General features: G+C 39.8%; 1 protein-coding gene across 2 annotated transcripts; it reads left to right on the top strand.

Moving 5' to 3' along the window:
• Window positions 1-1,914: 1,914 nt before the first annotated feature.
• LOC137193821 (SUN domain-containing ossification factor-like) lies at window positions 1,915-15,644 on the top strand. Of its 2 annotated transcripts, XM_067605214.1 has the most exons (24): window positions 1,915-2,197; window positions 5,463-5,577; window positions 5,869-5,991; window positions 6,424-6,656; window positions 6,861-6,965; window positions 7,142-7,283; window positions 7,382-7,499; window positions 7,643-7,767; window positions 7,866-7,933; window positions 8,043-8,150; window positions 8,404-8,509; window positions 8,992-9,012; window positions 9,508-9,563; window positions 10,719-10,801; window positions 11,102-11,167; window positions 11,259-11,324; window positions 11,413-11,503; window positions 11,808-13,118; window positions 13,212-13,299; window positions 13,524-13,628; window positions 13,949-14,106; window positions 14,460-14,551; window positions 14,679-14,734; window positions 14,874-15,644. In XM_067605214.1, exons 1-24 carry the CDS (start codon window positions 2,133-2,135, stop codon window positions 15,339-15,341), a joined length of 3,969 nt encoding a protein of 1,322 aa, XP_067461315.1. In that variant the 5' UTR covers window positions 1,915-2,132; the 3' UTR covers window positions 15,342-15,644. The 2 variants fall into 2 exon arrangements, with proteins under 2 accessions (XP_067461315.1, XP_067461316.1); XM_067605215.1 differs by lacking the exon at window positions 8,992-9,012.
• Window positions 15,645-21,377: the final 5,733 nt, after the last annotated feature.

Raw genomic sequence — 21,377 nt, 5'->3', positions numbered from 1 at the left:
TGGTATCCCTTATTTGGAAAAGACTGTCACTGTCTTTTTACACATTCTCTCTATTAAAATCCGGAATATCTAAATATTTTAATGCTAAACTCTGAAACTCTGTTGTTTACAGAGACATTCCAAAATTCTCCATTTACCATCCTTTGTCTGAAACTAACACAATATAATATTAATAATCTAATATTTGATATAATGAAGATTTAACCCTTAACTTATGGCACCAACAGAAGTGTTCCATACACAGTTCCATAGCTTTAATACAAATAAATATTCATTTTCTGCTAAGCCACTGTGGACTTTGAAAGAAAATTAAATGCTTTCTTCAAGTTCCCCCCCAGACTTGTTTGCAACTGAAATGTTTAAGCAGTAAAGTGGTTTAAAGTTCAATTACAGAGTTAGAAATTCTTTAAATTGCACTTACTCCTTCTCCCTGATTGAAAATCATGTATACTGGACAGCAGATACAGCAGATGAATGTGAAAACAGCCTTTTAGTGTGTAACTCTGCATCATTCTGCACAGTGAGGGACAAACATTCAACTAAAGTAACAATGAGCGAAACACATTTTTGAGTGGGGGTGGACATAAATTATTCAACCAACGTGATTGTTGAGGAATCAAAGCCAAGTTTTACTGGCAGCCACATGGTGGCAGCAGAGGCCTGGGTGACTTTTGCACAACCAAGCCAGATGTTTAATGCTTGGTTTGTGAAGATATTTCAGTAATTTGACAAAACTATGCTGGCATTTTTTTTGTGTCGGCACTTTTCAATTTTTTTCTCACTTTTATTTTGACCTCACCTCTCTTGTGACTTTTTTTGAGTAGAGATTGATCAATCAAATGCTTTTGATTTCAAGGAAATAATGGGATATGAAATGCCAGACTTTGTATTTTATGGTCATGCTTTTGATGTATTGAGTGCAACCAACCTTAGAAAAACATCTGACCTATTGATTTTTAATTTCTAAAAATACAGATTGCATGCATTCTATACACTTAAAGTACTGTGAATGTAAAATAAGTTATCTGGCATGTATATCTGTGCACTGTTACTGCTAACATGAGCTTGTTGTTAGCTCTGCTCGAGTGTGACCTTTTGGCATAACCCTGCGAGTGGGAAGAAGTGCTACCTTATCATTTAGAGAGATCTTTGCAGGCCTCCCACTCCTGTGGTTTTCTGTGCCTCGCCACATGACACCAAGGTAATCCAAGTGGGCTAAATGCTGCAGATTTAAGTAAATGGCTCCCTCTAGTGGCCTCAACATATGTAGCATGTCCGTTATATACAGTCAATCGAGATGTGTGGCACATTACTGACCAATGAACCTGACAGTCCCAAATTACTAAAGGACTTGACAGTTATATTGCAGTAATCTATTACGATGACGGTTGTTTTTTATTAAGGTTTTTTTTTTCTCTTTTTTGTGCAATAAACGCTTCTTTTTGCACAATTTGGGTCGTGTTACAACGTGTTGCCTAATGGATGCTACATTACTCGAACTGTTTTTGTATTACAGATAGTTACACAAAGTGGACCGTGGATTCTGAAAAATCATAAATCTCAATAAAGCATTAAGCGAAGGAATGTGGTATAAAGTTTCAGTGTTTGAAAGTCAAATATTTGAAATTTTTTGAAGTTTTTCGCAAGGTTACCCTATTTTCTATCAGCTGTTAACGCAGCTCACTTGTTATCACCAACTAAATGTCACATCATCGGTGATTTGTGTGTCAGTCATGTCAGCTGTGGGATTATTTTTGTCGACATAAATCGTATTTAGGATAAATGAGACAGCACACGATGCTCAAACAGCTGAATTGCAGAAGCTCCGCCCGCTCGGACAACTCGAGGCTTCAAAACGAGCGCTATCCCTAACGCCAACTCAGTTTGAACTGCGCAACAGCCTCTCTGCATTTTCATTGGACGGCTGAGCGCTGACACTCAATGACAATCGGCAGCAGGTTGTGGGTAACAGCATCACAGCTCACCCGTGAAACGGCTAACGTTAGCTATAAGTGAACAGGAAACGGCGTGTGAATTTATGCTCTAACTTACACGGGTGAAGAGACAGCTAGCTGGAGGAATATAGCTGTATTTCTGAGCACGGCGAGAATGTCTGTCCCGGCAGGAGAGGGATGAAGATGACACCTCTGTTATGGCGAGTTGTGTCAGTGTGGCTATGTGTTGCTGTAGTCTGTTGGTAAGTTAGTGCAATTTGTTCCGTTTAGACACTGTTGTTATTCCATTTCGAGTCAGTAAGTGTGAAAAGTAACTAACTGTCTGACTACCGTTACCCAAAGCTAACTCAGTCACAACACAGTAACACAGCTAACGCTAGTCAGCTAGCTATGTTGTGATGTGGCACCCGGCTGACTTCTGACTTGTTGTCAACGTTACGAGTTAGCTTGGCTTGCTGACAACTTGCCGATAAACAAGTTCTCTCTAAATTACATTTTCCCGCCACCTCATGATATTTTGCTGCCATTACTATCTATAATTTGGCAAAATTGTAACGTCATAAGTTCAGTCAGCTGCCCGACGTTTGTGTCATCTAACGTTATCCAGAAAGAATCCAATTAAAAAAGCACCAGCTGACGAGAATACACGTAGAATAGCATTTATAGAAGACATCCGGCTAAAGACGCCGTAAGATTTCTGGTCAACTGAAATAAAGCTGCTGAGTCTACTGTAACCGACATCAATGACTGTTGATTCCCACGTCTCACATTATAACTGAGCTAACGTTATGGCCACCGTTACACAGCTTTGGTCCATCAGCTCTTGACAGGATTACGTTACAGGCCTTTCACGCAGGTCACGTCAGTCGTCTGGAAAGCTGGATGTTATCGAGTCTCAGTAAATCTGACAGAACATAGTAAAGCCAGCAGAGAGCGAGATTATGTGGGATGATTATAGCCTATAGTCACGATGTTAGAGGATAGTAACCAAACATAACACACACTGATTCCTGTACTTCAGATAGAAAGGGGATGGAGGCAGGGAGACATGATGTAATATGGTATTAAGATCTGTGTTGGTGGTGTTGACCTGGCCTACATCTACCAGCATTGCTTTAACTCTCGTGAGTGAAGCTGTGAGTGATAGTACTTTTGGCCTGTACTGTTGGCACAGTAGGTGAAATGTAAATATGTCCTGTTCTAGTTCAGACTTTCACAGCGTTCAGACATGTCACAGCAGAAAAAATACAGGTATGAATAATAACAATTAGACTTCATTTAGGCCTTGGTATTGTGCATGCTGGCTAACAGGAATGCTGCATTGAGGATGTTTAATGGAGTCAATGAGCCATCGTTAATGCTATTAATTACACCTGTGTGTTTCCTGCTACGACAAGTCAACATGTCTGCTGTGAGAAAGTGTATCAGATGTTAACGAAAGAATGAAGCTGACAAAGTTTTTATAAAAGCCGTTACTCTTAAATAGGTTTGGTTGACATATACAGTGAAACAATACAAATTTGTCTACAGTCTAAAGTCTAGACCAGACTAGCTAAGTTTATTAGATTGTGTTAGGCAATCTTACAAATCAATGAGCCAGATTGTTTTTATGGCAATATTGGATTTGTGTGTGATTTTAACATTAATGTGATGAAGTACCTCATATTGTCAGATAATTAATTTGCTGGATTAGGCAAAAACAAACATTCCCATCTGGTTATTTTATCCATCAACAGCACAACACAATATCAAATCAAATATCCTGGGATAGAAAACCCCCTAATAAAGGGAATCAAAAGCTAAGTCATCATGATACAATACTATTGCAATATGTTGCCCACAGTAGAAATGTTATTATAACACAGGTGATTCTGCAATTATGCAATATGCTGGTGGCAGAGTCTCAATGTATTTAGAGATTGCATCATAAATCAATATATTGCAGTATTGATAATTTGTCCCACACACTAATTAGAGTCATTTCAGTGTATGAAGTCATAATTTGAGTGAAGCCGCACTGTAATGTTGTAATCATAACAGATAATCAATGGTACATCATGTGATGTGGCATTCAGAAGTTGAAAGACTCACAGTCACGTGTCAGTCAGGGGTGTGTCTCAAGTGTGTGACTGGTGCACTGAGACTGGACACATCCGCTTGATCTTTGCTCTCGTGGGAGACGTGTTTACCTGTTTCATTGGTTACATAGTGGCCAGCTCACTCCTTCATCTCCAGCCTGCTCTGTGTTGACTCTGTTTTTGTTATTGCATAGTGTCTGTGATCCCTTTAATAATACATCCACATATGTTGGCCCACCCAGACACTAAATAGCCATTTCATCATGAAGAATGTGTCGAAAAACATCCCATATTTGTAAAACAAAAAAATCAAATGTATCTATAATGTATCCATGCTAAGATCTAGCATTTCCTACCATTTCATATGTAAAGTCTACTGCTTTAACTCTTTGTCTGTAACCAATTAGTTAATTATTTAGAAAGCCATGCCTTAACACCGCTTTTGCCCCTTTGGGAGTTACATTACAGCTTCTGGCTTTCAATTAGAAAACAAATACTCTGTTGTTGGCTTAAGTGTTTGTGACTGGTCCAGCCTTGCAAGTCAGATCAACAAAACAGTTGCGCCAGCCAGCCAGCCCATTGGCTAAGGAAAGTCCTTGACATGGAATCTTGAATAAAATCCAGCTAGCGGCCTGGGTTGGTGACAAGGTGCAGTCGCTGTTGGAGTGTGGCCTTTGAGACTGGAGCAGGAGGACCTGTTCCCCCACAGGAACGTGACATTATTCATGCAGTACAATCTTATACACAAATCCGTATTTAAAGCACTGTCGCTGCTCTTTATCATTGTTTTCCTGCCAGGAGTGGAGACAGTCACTGTGACCCTGACCACTTTTTCTGACACAGTGTCACCAACAGAACTGTGTTGTTAAAAGCAAAAGAATAGAGTTTCAACATATTTATCCACACAACAATAATAATAACAAAAAGTATAGAAGAAACTGTAACTGAAGGAAAATAACTGAATGTTATTTATTGTTTATTCTCACTTTCCTAAATAGTGTCTTTTTGCTCTAAACAGGGACGAATACAGTAGGTAGCAGGTTTCAGACAAAAGACAACAGACAAAAATAATATGTATATTTTTTTTAAGTTAATTTTTAAGGCCTCCAGTCAAATTGAGCAATGAAACACTTTGATGACTTTCCTTGACTCTGTATACAGATAAGATAAATTGTCTACGTTGGGGGCAGGCCACCTGGACTTTCTCATTGCGTCACACTGTGACATCATGCTGCAGCTTCCTCTGTGTATGACTCACTGCAGTCAAATAAAATGTGTAGTGTGCTTGATTCCAGAGTTTGTCAATACCCTTATACTTGCTTCTTTCCCAGACGCCAGGACATTTTTTTCTTAATCCATTATCAAGTGATGCATATTCAAATTGACTCAACATCTTATGACACTAATTGTTGTGCCTTTTGTCCTGTAGGTACCCTAGTTGTTATGTTGGTTGCAGAGAATCACACCAAGAGGCCCAAAAGCCCGTGTCCTCACAGGACATCAGTACGGAGGAAGAGTCAGGAGAAAAGACTCATCATCACAAGGTGGCATCTGCTGTATTATACTATAACCTACCACATCATCCAGTTATTTCTGCTACAACACTCATGTGACCTTTCACTTCATTATACATTTTTTAGCTTATTTTACCACACAGGAAACCTGCTGCGATGCTAGATACATATCAGAGTAACACTAGTTGCACAGCAAGACCTGAATATATGGGCTAGAAAAACATTTAGCATATTCTTATTTGAGGGTCTTTTGGATTCTGTGATTAGACTGTCCCCTCATGGTGTCAATAATGTGTGAGTGACTGTATGTGTTTTCTCCAGGTTGAGGAGAGCTGGGTTTTACCTACCCAGTCCCCACCAGAAAATGAACAGTTGATAGAGGATGATCAGCAAAAAGAGGAGCAGACACTACAGGAGGTGGACAAAAAAGACCAATATTCAGAGGTGATGTGGAGATTAGTTTGAAACTTTACAACTGTGCATATTGAAATTACATCTTGTCTTTGGTATCATTTAAGTAGATCAAAATTTAGATATGGTACATCTGTCTATTTGTCACAAAGATAATCCCTAAAGCCTAAAAAACAAATCAAATCTGTGCTATGACACTTAATACACATGAGTAATGATTTGAAAGACCTGTTTGCCTTCGGATTTCTCAGGGTTTTACCATTTGATGCCTCCTGAGCAGAAGAACAGTTTCAAACATGGATGAGCAATCACATATATCGTGGCATCCAGTTCTTTTTTTATCGATCATTCCTGCAACATTAGAAGCTTTTAAGTGTTTTAGTTGATTAGTTTAACTCTGGCTAATGGGCTGAGCATTTGAACATCTCCCCTGACAGCTCAAATATCTCTCTGTTTATCTATCAGGCCTTTGAAGCAGATGAGCCTACTGTCGAGGTGAAGTTGGAGGCAGCCAAAGGACTTTCACAACCTGAGCCAGAACCTGAGCAAGGCTCAGAAAATCAAAATATCGAAGCGTCCATCACTCAAGACCAAGAATCAGCTCTCCTGCTCCCATCCTCTGACTCTGTCTCTGGTTCTGCTGCTGAGTTTAAAGACAACCCCAACATCCCTGACCTTCAGGACAACACCCCAACTAGGCAAGCCCTTATTTTCTCAAAGCTCATTTTAAGATTCACTTTTTTTTTTTAATTAAAGCTAGTTCAAATAATCTGAAAAAATGTTGTACCTCTTTATTCTGGTGTTTCAAAAATGTGATTGCACATTGTTTACTATAGGTTTAACAGCACTGTCTCTGTTAAAATGTTTCTTTTTTTCTTGGATGCTTCCCTGTAAATTTTTAGTGTCTCAGATGATGCATCTGATGTAGCTGCACCTGAGATCATTGCTTCTGACCTGCCTCCTGCTGACTGTGAAGAAGAAGAGGCCAACCCATATGATAATGATAGGTGGGAACTGGTACTTATGTGCCCTATTTTGTGAGCAAAATGTGAAAATAATTTTTCGTCATATTGGCAAGTACATCAGTTATATAGATAGAATATCAGTTCAGTGCCAACTTTGAGACAAGTGTAACTCTGACGCTCTGTAACAAGATAACAATGTTTTTCTGTTCCCACATCAGCCCTCCAGTAGTTCTGGAGAACACCTCCAATGTTCACACTGCAGGTACTAAAACCCACACTGACCCTCCTCTGAGTTCTCCTGCTGGTCACGGCACACAGCATCTGGAGGCCAATACTTCACACATGCTGAAACAAGAACAAGTAAGGCCACACGGATACCACGTGAACTATTTTCCTCTCTTACCTCTTGACTTCCAGAGGAGGTGTCCCAGCTCTCATTTTCTCATTATCTTTGACAGGACCTGAGCTCCCCTGTCACCACAGACACAGATTCCAGTGTGAGCAGCAAAGACCCCGAGGACATTCCCACATTCGATGAGTGGAAGCGGAAGATGATGGAGGTGGAGAAGGAGAAGAGTAAGATTGCATTTTGATTCTGCTCATACAGTTGTGTTTATGTATCACACATGTATCACATTCTTATTTAACCTCAAACTACAGGAATGTTGGCTGAATTTTAAGCTTTCCCATCAATTCTTTGTTAATTTTTTCCCCTGTAGCTCTGTCTACTCATACCTCTACTAATGGGGGTTCTCATACGGTGAAGAAAGTCCAGAAGAACTTCAATAACTACGCCTCAGTGGAGTGTGGAGCCAAGATCCTTGGTGCTAACCCAGAGGCTAAGGTATATATGATACCACAGCCTGCAAAGAATACTGCCGGTCCTGTTAGATGTTGACATAATGACAAATACAAGCTGATCTCTTAATTTGTCCCATACAGAGCACTTCAGCCATATTGAAGGAGAACATGGACATGTACATGCTAAACCCATGTAGTAATAAAATCTGGTATGTAGTATGCTAGCATATCTGGTTTTCTTTTACAAATGCAACCTGAGTACATTTCTTTTCATCTCCGACTGAACCGTATTTTCTTTATTTTCTTTCCCTCTCTCAGGTTCATCATTGAGCTCTGTGAGCCCATCCAGTTGAAGCAGTTAGACATTGCTAACTTTGAGCTCTTCTCTTCCACTCCGAAAGACTTTCTTGTCTCCATCAGTGATCGGTACATACAGCTATCATATTTTATACAGTTTAAACAGTTTCTTTTAGCAGCTTACAAATGTTAATTATGTTTTAATTTGATTTTCTAAAACTGAAGGCCTCAAAAAACAGAGCAGGGAGCACAGTTTCTTTAGAGAAATACAAAGAGTGATATCTAATCATAATCATAATTCCATTGACACCAAGCAGTAATCATGAGCTGACAAACATCTAGACCACATAACTGAATGTGTTTTATAAATCTACTCCTGCAGATACCCAACAAACAAGTGGCTAAAGCTGGGAACCTTTCACGCCCGGGATGAACGCACAGTCCAGAGCTTCCCATTGGATGAACATCTTTACGCTAAATATGTGAAGGTGAGTGTGGTATTTTTTTAGTGCAGGGAAGAGTTTAGTATTTACCCAAGCAGAGATTTTTCTGTTCACTTTGCTCTGAATCTCTTTAAATGGAAGTCTTAGTTCCTTCACTTTCATTCTGTTCCTTCTTTTAGCAGTCACAAGGTCAACCTGTGTAATAACTGTTAAAAGACTGTGTTGTAGAAGGTCTAACAGTTTTGGTTCCTTAAAGTCAGTTATGCAATAAACTGAAAATAAATGTTTGTGTTGCTCATATTGTACACCCTTCTGGATAAGAGCACCAGCAAAATCCTCAAACTAGGACAGTTTTAAAAGTATTTTCAATCCTAGATTGTCTGACTGAGTCTCAGAGACGAAGGCCTCACAGTCGTTTTGCTTCTGACATAATTCAGATAAAACCAACTTTCTCTCTTTGGTCCTGTGTGAATGCATGTATACATCTCTGTAATCTTTTTCTCTTTTTTCTGTTTCTCTTGCTTCAGATGTTCACCAAGTACATAAAGGTTAGCCTGCTTTCCTTGTAGAGGTCTGTGGTGGAGTGAAATGAATAATAAACATGAAGGAGACTCTTTTATATCTTTTACGGTTGGGGTGATTGACTTAAAATGCTAAAAACATAATCAAATCTAACTGCTGCTAACCTGCCCATTCTTACTACAAGAACTACTCTTTGAATACGTTCATATCACACCTAATGAACATTTTAAACCCATGAAGTGTAACCCGCCAGCTGTCATTCAAATAATCAAGCATACTAAGTTAAATGATCTAACTTGCTGAGTACTGAGATGTTTCTCAGGTCTACTTACACAGTAACTCACTCACCAATCAGTCAGCATTTCATTTTAACCTATTATGTTGATTATACAACAAAACAAAATCATGGCTTTGCAGTTTGTAAATAATACAGCCACTGCTGAGATTGTTGAATGGTCTGAGGTATAATCCACCACACATTTCCATTATAATATCTGAATCATTTTCACATTTTGTTTTAGGTGGAGCTGGTCTCTCACTTTGGCTCTGAACATTTCTGTCCCCTCAGTCTCATAAGGTATGTAATATTCAGGCAATGAAGCTTTCATAACATACTCTCCTGAGCTGTTTAAGAAGGAAGTGAGCATGAAAGTAAAGGCAAAATGTAGCTAGTGACTAGGGCTGGGTGATATGGACAAAATGAAAGATGATATTTTGGACCAAATACCTCAATATCGATATTGCGACAGTATTGCAGGAATGACTAATGGTGCTTTCATAAAATATTTACATAATGAAATCTTTGATAAATAATCATCACTAGTGTTGATATAATGACTAAGTGGGTAAAGACAAATAACAGAACAGCTAGAACAGTCTGGAAGGTTCAGAAAATGACATCACTTTACTGTAATACAACCTTTAAAACAAGGAAAAGACAACACTCATGCCATATCACGATATTATGATATCCAAAATCTAAGACGATATCTAGTCTCATATCGGGATATCGATATATTGCTCAGCCCTAGTAGTGCCATGTGTTTTTCATAGTTTTACATTTGTATTTTTATTGTTTTGTGTCGTACAGTATGTCTTATTATTTAATTATATATTCATCTAGTTTTAATTAACCATAATTAAACTAGTTTGTCTTTACTTTCCAGATGATTGCTCGTTGCATACTGCATGAGTTCTAGATGGTGTCAAGTGATATTATGTAATATTTGGCATATAGTCATAGGTATTCAGTTCACCCACACCTCTTACTGCAAGTCATTGGTGGGAGCCAGTAAAACTAATGCATATGTTAGCAGCTGTGCTTTCCACTGCTGTAAAATGTAAAGGAAAAATGGGGCATTGTGCACAGAAGTGTCAGAAACTGTTGAAACCAACAAAGATATCACATAATATTTATTTGCAGGAAATATTAAACTAAATGGTGCATGTAATTTCATATAATGTATATGTAACTCTTATAGACGTTGTGCCAGAGCTGGTGTATCCAACACTAGTTTGATGCTTGTGTTAAAACTGTCTCATGTTGAAATGAAGGACCAGCTATTGACTGACTTTTCTATATGACCTTTGTGTGTTGCATACTTTTAGTGTAGCTCTGTCTGCCCTCTAGAAGCTGGCACAGACTTGAGAATAGATCATTGGATAAAAGATTAGATTTCACTGTTACGTGAGCGTGGTTATGGAAAGATTTTGATTTTCTTTTTTTTGCCAGGGTGTTTGGCACAAGCATGGTGGAAGAGTACGAGGAGATCGCTGATCCCTCTGAAAGACCAGATGATCAGGACGACGACTTGGGTGAGAACTGAGAACATAGCGAGAATATAAATATATATTTCTCTCCTTTTGTTGCGGTATTACAACATGTAAGACAAACTGAGTGCAGCTGAGTATTTTCAGCTATTCTGTGCAATTTGTATCAGATTATTCCATCTATTGTGTATTCATGTGTTATTTTTTACATTTGTTGCACCAAAACTAAAGTTGTTTATGGTAACTTTTATTAGTTTCTTTTAATGTTCTGTTTTTATGTGAGGTTGATGTGAATTATTGCATAAATAGAAATGCTTTGTGTGTGCTAATGGCTGCTCCCTACAGATTATCCTCCTGGATATGCACCTGGTGAAGTCAAGTATTCCAAGAATCTGATTGGATCAGCAAAGGGTAAGTATATGAAACATGGATTTCTACTACGATGATCCCAAAGTTGGAGTACTGTATTAAGTTGTTACTCCGGTTTTAATTTTCTCTTCAGATGTCATCTTGAACATGGTCAATAATCTTGCTGTCAATGTTCTTGGCGGAGGCCCGGAGATGCAAGGTATGGCCAAAACACTTTTTAGTACACCAGATTGTAATAATTTGTGCAGCCAGTCACTGTATAATATTTCTTCATTCATGTTTTGAAGGCAACCTTTCATCCCAGGAAGGGAACGTGACTGAACCATCATCTCAGCTTGAAGCTACCACTCAAACTACTATTACAGAAATTACATCAGTGTGAGTATCTGTCAGAAGTGAAATGTAAAGCGACCATCAGCCAATCTTAATTGTATCATTGTGTTTCAGAGTTGAACAAACAACTGAGTAATTTAATATTATTGACAGATTCAAATTAATTTATATTGCTTCAAATTGCTTTAAATTTTGTTTTTCCTTTGAAGTTTGGGACCTACAATTGGTATAATTATATGAGAACCCTACAAACTAAAGCTAATTTGGTCTCTTGTCCTTCACGGCTGTTCTAATGTGTTCCTCCTTTACTATATTTAATGTACACTATGATGTCCTTTTCTCTTTCTAGTCCAGAGTCTGAAGAGGTGGAGATTTCACCAGACTCTGATATCCCTGAAACTGCAGCCCCTTCCTCAGAGACCTCTGTGCCAGAGCCACCTACCACTGATACTAGCAAACAAGAGCTCCCCCCAGTGGAGGAAAAAATTATCATTCCTCTTGAGAAAGATGAGGAAGAATCTATCGGCTCTACAATCACCCTTTTAGATAAAGAGGAAGAGGTGGATGAAGGAAAGGAGAAAAAGGATCCTCATGAGCGACAAGAAGGACTGCTACCTCCTTCTTTTTCCTCCTCTTGCTCTTGCGCAGCTTCCCTCCAAGAGTATCTCCAGCGGCAGTGTTCAGTCCTGCTGTTCAAAAAATGCCACAGAAAGGACCGAAAGCAAAAGATTCCTCCCATTCAAACGCCCACTTTGCACCTACCCCTGTCCCCCTCTGCCTGCCCTGAACCCAAGCAGCACCACAGTGAGGTACATCAGCCCCATGACAAAGAACAAGCTTCTGAACAGGAGCCAGAGAAAGGAGCCAGCCCGTCAGAAGCACCACCGCCTCCAGGGAACATAGTAGAATCTCATAAGGAGTCCATGTCTGAGCCTCCTCTGCTGGAGCCCAGTCAAACCTCGACGCTCCCCAAACCCAGTGTCACCGATTCATCCTCTGCCAAACCTACCCCTATTGTAGAGACACCACAGCTTTCTTCTGAGGAACCAGCAAAGCAGCTGAGGCCAGAAAAGAGCCAGGAGGTGCTGGTTGAAGAGAAGCACATGGAGACTTCAGCCTCTCTCAGTAGCTCCAGTGATGTACAACCCAGCATCAGTGCCACAGTGGATGATTCTTCAGTGACACCAACAGAAGAGAAGCTTCACATTGATGTTTCTCAGCCAGAGATAAGCCCCCCCATCCAAACCCCAGATGTGACAGATCAATCTCAAGTCTTCCATCCCACTGCTGCTCCTCATTTAGAACAACACCCTGCCCCACCAGCTGTTCCTGAAAGCGGTACCGCTCCCACTGAGCCACCCCACATTACTCCAGACACCGTCACAGAAGCTGAGCCCTCTGGTGGTCAGGCTGTCATCACAGAAACTAAAACGGAGGATTTCGGAGAAGATATCTCTACTTCATCTTCTCCTTCCTTGCCTGCCTCACCGTCCCTCTCGGACATCTACGCAGACCCTCCGAATGGCACGGAGCAGAATGGTAACCCAGTGCACGGCTCCAGCCAGAAGGAGTCCGTGTTCATGCGGCTCAACAACCGCATCAAGGCCCTGGAGATGAACATGTCACTGAGCGGACGTTACCTGGAGCAGCTTAGCCAGAGGTGAGAAACAGGGACACATAAAACAGCAATGAGATTGTTATGTGGATGATTATGAACTGAAGTCTTCTCTTTTTTTCCATCTTTTAATTCAAGGTATCGGAAGCAGATGGAGGAGATGCAAAAGGCTTTCAACAAAACCATCATTAAACTCCAGAACACCTCCAGAATTGCAGAGGAGCAGGTGAGCAATGAGCTTGAGATTGTTGTCCCAAAGCTGTATTCATTCATAGTGAATGAATGCAAAATTGCTCAATAAATTTGAGCTGCTACTTCCAAGTAAAATCTTTTGGAATTGACAATTAATTTCACATGTATTCTGCTTTTTTATTAACAAATATACCATTCCAGGGATGTGATCCTCCTGTTTGGTTGGTCTCTTAATTTGTTGTCCTTTTTCTCCCGTAGGACCAGCGTCAGACTGAGTCTATTCAGTTGCTACAAGGTCAGCTGGAGAATGTGACTCAGCTGGTTCTCAACCTGTCTGTCAAAGTCAGTCAGCTGCAGATTGAGGTAGATACAAACCTTCAGGCAGACAGCCTTCATCTGTAATCAGTTTTTCAGCCTAGAATCAAACTGAGTAAATTTGTCTTCTGCCAGGATCAAGTCATTAGGATACACTAGTAGTTTTGGGCCACCAGGTCCTGACATATAGTCCCAGAAACATCTTAAAAGCTACAAAATATGTTGGTACTTACTGCATCGACTTCTGTAATACATGTCTGAATGTGTACTTGGGCAAGTTATATAACATTTTCTTCATTTTTTTGACACATCAGACATTATTGGGGTTTTTTTTTTGCAAGTGATGTAATCAGTGGTCTCTCTCCTAGGTGTCAGACAGGCAGAACTACTTGGTGCTGTCTCTGGTCTTGTGTCTGTGTCTCGGCCTGCTGCTGTTTGCCAACCGCTGCCGCATCTCCACCCTGCCTCCAACCACAGAACCAAAGCCACCCATACCCAAGAGCTACTCCTACTGCTGCCCTGAAAGGTAACAAAACAAGTGTACTGTGTCACAAAAACATATCATTCTACCATGTCCACCTTTTATAACCAGATTCAGCAGAGTAAAAGATGAAATGAGGAAGGTGTGTCTTCAAACACATGATGGCTAAGAAAAAGCTGTAGTTGAGAGGCTAGATTTGAAAAAGCACTGAGTATCATCTGTAAATGGCCTCTTATGGTGCCGTGAATGGCCTCTACTCATTAAGCCACCTCATTGAAACAATTATTCATCAAGAACATCGCTGCTGGATTCTTAAGAGATTGCACAGCCGTGACTCATGTCGTAATAAAAGTGCCACATACAGTCTTTTCCCTCAACCATTACTGTTTCCTTAATAGGCAGCTGTCTTCCTGTGATGACACCGGCTTGAAGAGGAGTGCATCCTATCCACTCATACACACTGAGTCATTCCAGTTAGTCACCACTGAAGGTATGGCTTTACTGCCATCTGTTTGAATTTTTCTTTTTTCATATGTTTTTAATAATGGCTTATTAATAATCCAGAATTGAATCATTCTTTGTGTTGGTTGAAATTAACATCATTCTTTGGCTCACAGGCCCAGAAATGCTGCACGCAGAGGAGACACAGAGTCTTTTTCCAGCTAACAGAAAGGTATGTAAAGATGAACTTATTGCACTGCTGAGTATGGGTGTAAAATGTAAGTTTGAAATACTGATAGTAACTGATTATAAGGATTAAATTGGCCTTTTGTCTTTCTTTTGTTCTTTCTACCAAACTTTTCCCCACACAGAAGAGACGGCGTAAGATGAAAACCATTGAGAAAGTGGAGACTCTGACACCCTCTTTTCATGCTGCTCCAGAACTGTGTAATGGAGATGTTGTGTGTAACGGTGTTCCTGTCACCACAAAACCTAGAGCCCTTACAAAACGGTTACTTCAACCTATCTTCAGAGACTCTCCGTCAGAGGGCAGCTCGGAGGGATCTTCCCATTCAGATGACCCCTCCTTCTGTGGAATCACCACAGCTTGCACTCGTATCTGTGATGGGCTCCCTCCACCCAAGACCCGGTCGGAGAAACGGGCACTAAGACGCAGGCGTCCCAAGCCCAGTTGTGCAGTGGTGGACTTGTTTCAGGCCCCTCGGAGGGACAAGAGCGAATCATTGCCCATCTCTACCATACAGGACATCATGAACAGGAAAACAGAGCAAAGCTCTGGGACATTTGGGGTAAATGTCACCCTCTCAGGTCCTGTTTGACATAAAAAAAATAGACTCCACTCCTTCTCACTGACTGCTGAACTCTTTCCAAACAGATGGATGTTAATTCATGTAGCAACAGGCAGCTTTAAGCTTTAACATGAGACAATCCCTTCACTCTTACTGTTGAGTAAGTTTTCTGTTCATGTTCTCATTCTTTTCAGACATCATTTATATTTGTTAAACTTCAAATCAAAGAAATGTCTTCCCAGCTTACAATTAAAGCTTTTCCCTGTTGTTTGGAAACACTGACTGTGACTTCTGACCTAACAAATTTATCAAAAGGACTCAACAACTCAACTTGCCGTTTGTGAAATAATTCTTCATTTTAAAACTTCTATTTCAATTTTCTATCTGTACTTTTATTTATAAAACCTGCAGCCAGAAGCGTACCTGCTTAAAACTGAAGAGTTTTGCTTTATTTTCACTTTTAAAAAGTAGAAATTGAATTGAATAATTAAATTAATTTAATAAATTTATTTGGGGTGTAAAGCACAGTAGACCAGAGACATATCAGAGTGTTTGTTTGGGAATTTTATTTTAAAACAGAAGAAAATAAAATACTAAAACATACAACATATTGCTGATTTAGTGTACCTTTTAAAACAAATGAAAGGCTTTTACACACAACAGTGAAATGACTTCAAAGAAAAAAAGTGTTTAATGATACTATAAAAACTACGGGTGCTGGAGCACAGTTAAATGCAACTCAATCTAAAAATGACAGCTCAGCAAAGCTATACACCATCGGTGATGAGAATGAACATCTGTACAGCGGTTGAGAGAGCCCAAAACATCATCCCAACTCCATCCATCTATCCACCATCTGAGTTTAAATAGCACCATATCAATCAATATGTTGCTTTACAGTGATTGTTTTTTTATCATTAAAAAAAAAGACTTTTAAGTCTTTGACATGCCTCAGCTTTGAAATGCCAAGTTCCCCTTCAAGCTGCATTGATCAGTAATCTGAAGTACGATTGGTTAGCTGCTTTGACTGGCAGCCCTGACATTGTATACTAATTTTACACATTTTTCTACAGCTGAATGAAGCTTAATTCTCATTCCATGTGATGCTGCAAACGCTATCAAGGGAAAATTACAATTAAGCGCCTGGATGGATTTGAGCTCAGACCTTCTTGGAGCTGCAAGCATCCACTTGACTGAAGTACCTTGAACAGGTCAATGAGCCCATCCTCCCGAGCCTCAGGAGTGTTGTTCAGTAACTGACCCTGAGCCCTGGATACTTCAGGAGAATAATATTTATTTCCCAGTTCCCTGAGTGAATTTCCCCAATCAATTTAAATCAAATATTGAACAGCTCATGATTGTTGCTGACTACGGTTAGCCAATTTATTTGCATAGTATTTTGCGCTTGTGCTGTTTGCGTGTAGGGGTGGTTTACAGGAATACAAGCACCATAGTTGATTATAGGAAAGAATGTGGTGTTACATCCTCTGTGACACAACAGGGTCAACTATGGAAAAAGCAGACCTACTGGCCATGAAAAAAAGTGTCTCAATACTGGAAAAAAAACCTGTTTCAGAATGGCTGAAATTCCTTATCAAGTCACAGAAAGTGATGGGTCACAGAATATGGCATAGCATGTTTTACATGGCTGTGACATTCAGGTACTTTCCAGTGACTGGTTGAATGATTTTGCACTGGTTTTGTTTTTTTTTTAGCAAGTGTTTCATTTTGCACATCCTCTCAACCTTTTCAAAAAGTTAAAATGTTGTAAAAAGAACTTAAGTGGAGCTGAAAGAAAACACACACACGTAATACAATGCACTGACAAAGCTGCACACGTCACATAAACAGTGTCACTTCATGAAGATATTCTCATGCGCACATTTATGTGGAAACTGCATCATTTTCATTTTATTTATCATGAGACGTCAGTTTTGGTTTAAAAAAAAAAAAAAAACAGAAAAAGGAACAATGCAACAATTTTATTTAGTACTACAAGTGACAGAAAGCTGAACTACAGTAACCTTTCTTATATAAGTGTTTTATTGTTATGTCCAGCAGGGGGCAGTGTTGGATAAACCTACATGTATAATTTTTGATCTACCATCCCCATCATTTTCCATGTGATGAGTCATTACTCAGGGTGGAAGTAAATTGGTTCAAGGGCTAATACTGCTCTCCAACATGCCAACTCATTTGCTTTTGTCATATTTTGCCAACATGGCTGAGATTTGTCTTTAGTATCCTGTTTGTGTTATGTTAGTAAAATGGTTCTTGTTGTTGGGCTCTGAAACAATCTGCTAACTGACCGTGCATGCTGTTTAGTTGTGAACATTTGAAGTGTTTCTTGGCAAACAGAGCACAAACTGTGTTTGAAGACAGGATCTTTTGATGTGCGGCCTCGACAAAAAGCATTTCGTGTACAGCCCCTACTGTGTTTTTCAAGTCGAAAAACGGGATTAATTCCATTTACTTCTACACACAGTCTCTTGCTCTCTGTGGTCAGGCACGGTCAGAGTGGTAGTGGATGTGAGAAATTAGGTTAAAACCTCTTTATTCATCTGACCCGGTTGGGTAGAGGAGTCTCAGAGATAAGCGTGCCTGATGCTCTTTTTTTCCCTTCATTTTGTTAACAGAATTCCTAGGTTTCTCTTGCCCTGCCTCGTCCCAAAGATTATCTGTAAATGCAGGGCTGCAATCCTCTTTTCCCTGGCACTCTGTCTTTATCCGAGGTCTGTTATGGACTGAATATTCTCAGTATGCTCTTGTATATTTTTATTTTGGTATACAGGTGTCTATATATAGTAATCACTGTTAGCTTGTTCTCTACTGCCTGATTCTAAAATGGATGACATGAAGTCCAGACTCTTCGCAGAAATTATTTCCTAACACTTTAATACTTACCGAAGGGGCACTTCACTGATTTTACACAAAAAGGTCATGAGGAGTACTACTTGACCTTTGAAAAAAGTTGTCTTCTGTGGCTCTGCAGAGAGCTTTCTAAAGTCTGAAGGTGTTCAAACAGAAAGAAACTCATTTCTGCCTTGTAATGTTCATGCTAATTTGACAGCTGGACCATTTGTGCAGCGTTCATTATTTCCATCTCTCTCCTTTATCCTGCCGTCTATGAACATTTATGTTTATCTCTAGATTCTTAAAGCTCCGGGATAAGCGAACATTTCTTGGTCAATTGGAGGCATTTTCACTTCAAGAAGATGTGTCTGCCTCAGTTCGAGCCACCGCAACTTAAAATCAGGATATCTCAGCCTATATTTTTTGGATTTTGACCAGTCTTCTTTGAAAAATCTGTCTCTGTGAGTCCCCCAAATTTATTGAAGTGTGATACTAAATTACTGAAGAACAAAACTAATGACATTCCCACCAGTCTCAGCTGTATTTTGTGTTTAGTGCTAATTAGCGGATGTTAGCATGTTAACTCGCTAAACTAAGATGGTGAACATGGTAAACATTATACCTGCGAAGCATTAGCATGTCAGCTTTTTTTTTTTTTTCTGAACATGTTGCTATGCTAGTGTTAGCATTTAGTTCAAAAATACAGAGCTGCTTGCATGGGTGTAGACTCTTATGCATTCACTGTTTGTTTCATATGGTTTTCACAGAAATTCGTTTTAATCTGTAATAATAATGGTGTTTTTTGAACTGGTCACCATCAAGAGGTCAAGGTTCACCTACTCACTACTTGGTTTCTTTCTTAGTTCACTTTTTCTCCACATATTCCTACATCTCTTTATTGGTTGACTCATACCTTTAGTTATATTTCTTTTTTCTCCCATTACCCTTCCACTCCTCTCCCTCCTCCTTCCTATAGCTCTCCTCTTTTTCTCTCACCACGCATACTTCTCTCTCGGTGAGGGAGGGGATCTGCTAGTGAGGAGCGGAGGATCCCGTCAGTGTGAGCGTATGCGATTGGAGGAGAATAATCCTTTGAGTGCTTTGCTTTCTTAGATTTTTGTGTGAGGGGAGTAGGGGGGTTTCTTTGATGTTCTGCGGATACCATTTGAGACCGCAGCATTAAATGCGGATTTACAATTTCTGTCATAGATACTCCCATCCCCTCCCTTCCCCTTCTTCATGAGTGTTATTGCTCATTTCTGGCTTTTTCTTTAAATTGCACCACTCATTACATTTCTACGACCCAATTTCCTGCACTTCTAGTGTCGGACATGACAATAAACACCCTTGTAGTTGTGTTTTAGGAGCAGTTAAATCTTCTCCATGGTTGGGCTACAATGGCATTCTGACAGGGCCGTTTAGCAGGGTGCTTAGCAAGAGGCTGATAAGACGCTGGCAGCCACTTGAAATCAATTCGCCCATGCCTTACCCTCAGTAAGCCCACGGTCGCAGAAGTCCCATTCCCATGCGCTTGTGATTAAGCCCAGTGCGTAGGGCTGAAGTAGCCATTCAAAAAGCTGCATCAGACATGCCACATTTGATAAGCCCTTGGTTTAAGATACATGTATATGAATAACAGTCTCCTCCAGGGAAGCTCCTGCTTAATGTTTCATAGACTTATTTCCTCTGTGCCTTTCTGTCATCTGAGATTTGCTGCTGTCTGATGCGACACAGAGAAACATGAGGTGTTCCCTGTGATCATGGCTTGTTTGACGCAGAGGCCTGAGGTGTGTGAGGAGTAATAATGGATATACTTTCACATACACACTCATACATCCTACATCCAGTATTGGGTCCACATTCACTGGGTCACACTGTGTTCTCATGCGAAGCCTACACGGGTGAGACACAGCTGAGACACACACACACACACAAATGAGATATGACATGTTGACTAAATACAGAATAGGATGCACACCATTCAGCCTAGAGTAAAGAATGATCATGCATGACGTGCACTTTCACAGAAGCATGTTGCCTAACCTTTCCCCCGCCGATGAATGAGTCACAACCCAGATGCCAAAGGTGACCTTACACGGTGTGTTGCCTCTGACTGTAGCCAAACCCTGTCCTCAGCAACACATCTCCAGATATTTTGAACCATATTTCATAGCGTTCTTTCAGAATCTAATTTGGATTTGTTTGTATGTAGGAGCTTTAAATGAACAGGATGCTTTTGTTCACTCTCCTGAGGGGAAACAAGAATAGAAGGTAAAGATAATCATGAAGTAATGATGCTTTCCTATTAAATGCAGTATGTACCACTTTGAGAGAGTACAAAAATAGCAACTAATATATGTACTTGCATAATGTACTAAAGTAATGTTCAGTTCATTACATTCAGTTATTGGCTTTGTGCTGTTTTGCAGGAGATTCTGAGTTAAAGTGAAACTACGTAACCTTTGAAAGAATACATGATGCAATCTTCCTCTTATAAACGAAAAGTTTAGTTCATGAGCAAAAAAAATGCACCATTGTTTAATTCAGTATACTCAGGGGATTTTGGTGGCAGTTTTTGGTGGTTAATGTTAGCTAATATTGGCAAATTTTAGATAAACTGTTGCTGTGTATTTTGTAGTAGTTTATGACTCTTTATTTGTGCTACTACTTTGCAGGATGTCACCAATACACATTTTAATGGTTTTATCAAAAAAGTAAAACAAGGTGTCATTTTGCTTGTGGTCCCTTTCCACTTGCTTTCAGACAGGTTACCTAAAGATGATGTCATTAAAGCTGCATTAATCAATATTTATGTATGATCAATTATTCAAATGACTATGTGCAATGTGAAAGGACATGCTTGTAGAGACAAAATCACGGAGAATTTTCACCCGGCACAGCATTTCCCTCAGCTCATAAAAGCATTTTAGTGTCTTTCAGCTCATTGTTTTGTTTCTACAACGTGCGACTTGGCTGTTTGGTTCATGGTCACTGCTGTCGTAACAACCTCCTTTTCACCAAATAAGCTCTGTTCAATCTACTGTACGCTACCTGCCCAGCAATAAATGGCAAACAAAGTAAGCGACTAGCTGGTAAACATAGTGTAGCATTAAGCAGCTAAAGAACCAGATATTTTTCTCAGGAGCTGGTTCAGACCCAAACAGAGATAAAAGTAGAGCGAATATTGGGCTTACATTCATCAGGTACATGTAA

This window comes from Thunnus thynnus, chromosome 12 (assembly GCF_963924715.1).
Source record: "Thunnus thynnus chromosome 12, fThuThy2.1, whole genome shotgun sequence".
Lineage (NCBI taxonomy): Eukaryota > Metazoa > Chordata > Actinopteri > Scombriformes > Scombridae > Thunnus > Thunnus thynnus.
This window is presented reverse-complemented; position numbering and strand designations above follow the sequence as displayed.